Source organism: Penaeus japonicus, unplaced genomic scaffold, assembly GCF_977035675.1.
Source record: "Penaeus japonicus unplaced genomic scaffold, GWHDUDI00000001_assembly GWHDUDI00000037, whole genome shotgun sequence".
NCBI classification, from domain to species: domain Eukaryota; kingdom Metazoa; phylum Arthropoda; class Malacostraca; order Decapoda; family Penaeidae; genus Penaeus; species Penaeus japonicus.
The window spans coordinates 5,868,097-5,870,596 of NW_028234439.1; the positions used below are offsets into that span (position 1 = coordinate 5,868,097).

Here is a 2,500-nt window from a genome sequence, read left to right on the forward strand (position 1 = left end):
GAAGGAGGAGGTGCTGAGCCTGTGGCAGCAAGGCGTGTGCGACCTGCCCCCGAGCCCCTACTTCGACACCTCCATCTACGTGCTCTACATCTCCATCCTGGTGTTCGCCGTGCTGGGCAACTCGATGGTGGTGTACGTGGTGTGCTCCTCGGCCAAGATGCGCACCGTCACCAACTACTTCATCGCCAACCTGGCCGTGGGCGACCTCTTCATGGCCATCTTCTGCGTGCCGTTCTCCTTCATGAGCACCCTCATCCTCAAGTACTGGCCCTTCGGCGGCGAGCTGTGCGTGGCCGTCAACTACCTCCAGGCCGTGTCCGTGTTCGTGTCGGCCTACACGCTGGTGGCCATCAGCCTCGACCGCTACTTCGCCATCATCTACCCTCTGCGACCTCGCATGACCCGCTTCCAGGCCAAGGTCATCATCGCCGCCGTGTGGGTGCTCGCCCTGGCCACCACGCTCCCGGTGGCCATCTACTCCAAGCTGTTCGAGCCGCCCCTGAACTGGTACCGGTACTTCGGCCACCAGGTGTGCACGGAGGACTGGGGCGACAGCGAGAGCAACAAGGGCTCCCGCACCGCATACAGCGTCGCCCTCATGCTCCTGCAGTACTCGCTGCCGCTCGCCGTCCTCATCTTCACGTACTCCCGGATCGCCGTGGTGGTCTGGGGCAAGAAGAACCTCGGGGAGACGCCGGCCAGGATGGATAGGATCGCCAGGAGCAAACGGAAGGTAGGATGAAGCCTCGGCCACTGGTCCTTCGCCCAAAGACACGTTTTCACCTCTCCCCCGAGCCAGGATTTCTTGCAGGAACGGAAAGGCGGAGATAAAAGGAAACATATTATTCTATGAGATCTATTTATTGACTTATTTATCTATTTTTTAAACTCTGGACGAATCTACAATGCCAAATTATAAAGAAAAAAGAAATAACGAAAAAAGAATGACATGAGGTCATACATAACGTATGATTCCGATAATACATCACAGTAATTGATTTATTAGGAAATACACGAAAAATCTAATTTTTTTCTCACCATTCGTATTTTTATTTTTTGAATAATCTTAAAAGCCCAACTTGCTAAATCATCATTATGATACAAATCAATTATAACACGAAAATTTAAGGACAATTTCCCCCGCAATGATTAGGAACACTCTTAACACTGCAAATGATGATTGCAATGGTAATGAGAAGAAAAAAATAGGGATAGTAAAAATAGCGATAATAAAGTAAAACTAAAATTATAAATAGAATGATAATGTATATGCAAGTAATAACAAGAAAATAGTATAACATAGACGACACTAAAGTAATGATAATGATAAAATGTTCTACATACATACATACATATATATGAAAGGGCAATGATATTAAAAACATATTATGATAATCTGACAACGATAATAATGATACAATAAGAACAACAACCATTATTAGTAATACTACTATTCTTAATACTACCCGTAATGATAATAACAATTATCTATACTATGATAGCCGTAACAACAGCACTGTTATGATGATAATGATGATAATAAAGATGATATTGCTTGTGATAATAGTAGTGATATTGATTTCAATATTCATTATAACAATAAGAATTATAATGATTGAGGACAATGATTATTATAATGATAACAATGATATCAATAATAATGATAATAGTATATATGATAATGATACCGACAAATTGATAATGATAATGATAATTATGACAACAATTAAAACTTCACTAACAACAATACTCAGAGTAATGATAATGATAATAATATGAATATTAGTAATGACAATAAACAACAACAACGACAGCAACAGTAATAAACAACAGTAATTATAACAAAGGATGATAATAGTTATGTAAAAAAAAAAAAAATAAAAATAAAAGCCCTTGCTAACAAAAATAATTATATTTTCCTCTCGTTGCTACTGCTACTCATGCTACTGTTACTACTACTACTAAACTATTATTGTTACTATCATTGTTGATATTATTAATTAACTATTACTATAATTACTACTATTACTATTACTACAACTATTGGTACTTGATTACGATAATTTTACTACTACTGTTGCTATTACTACCTTTAATATATCTATTACTATTGGAACCAATATTGTTACCAATGCTACTCCTACAACAATTATCCTTGATATCACTGCTACTCCTACTACTATCAATACCACTATCGCTATAAAATTCACTATGATTATTCGATTAATAGTCCAAATACCACTGTTATTCACGTGATTACACTACTGCAACAACTACTACAACTATTACAACTATTACTAATACTTAATTGTGAAGTTTCTTGCAACTACCACAATTACCACTTCGTAATTATGATTGAAATGATAATGACAGTAATACTTTGATAAATGACAGTAATACTTTGATAAATGACAGTAATACTTTGATAATTAAAATCAAGTTACCGATGATAATGTAAGAGAGGATAATGACGATAATGATCATGATTATACAGTATGAT

General features: G+C 38.0%; 1 protein-coding gene across 1 annotated transcript in view; it reads left to right on the forward strand.

Moving 5' to 3' along the window:
• LOC122259935 (RYamide receptor) overlaps positions 1–2,500 on the forward strand; it is a 74,394-nt gene that overhangs the window by 1,165 nt on the left and 70,729 nt on the right. The window contains exon 1 of the mRNA XM_043026932.2: positions 1–733. This exon is cut by the window's left edge and continues 1,165 nt beyond it. Coding sequence (XP_042882866.1) covers positions 1–733 — 733 coding nt within the window. The remainder of the gene's footprint in view (positions 734–2,500) is intronic.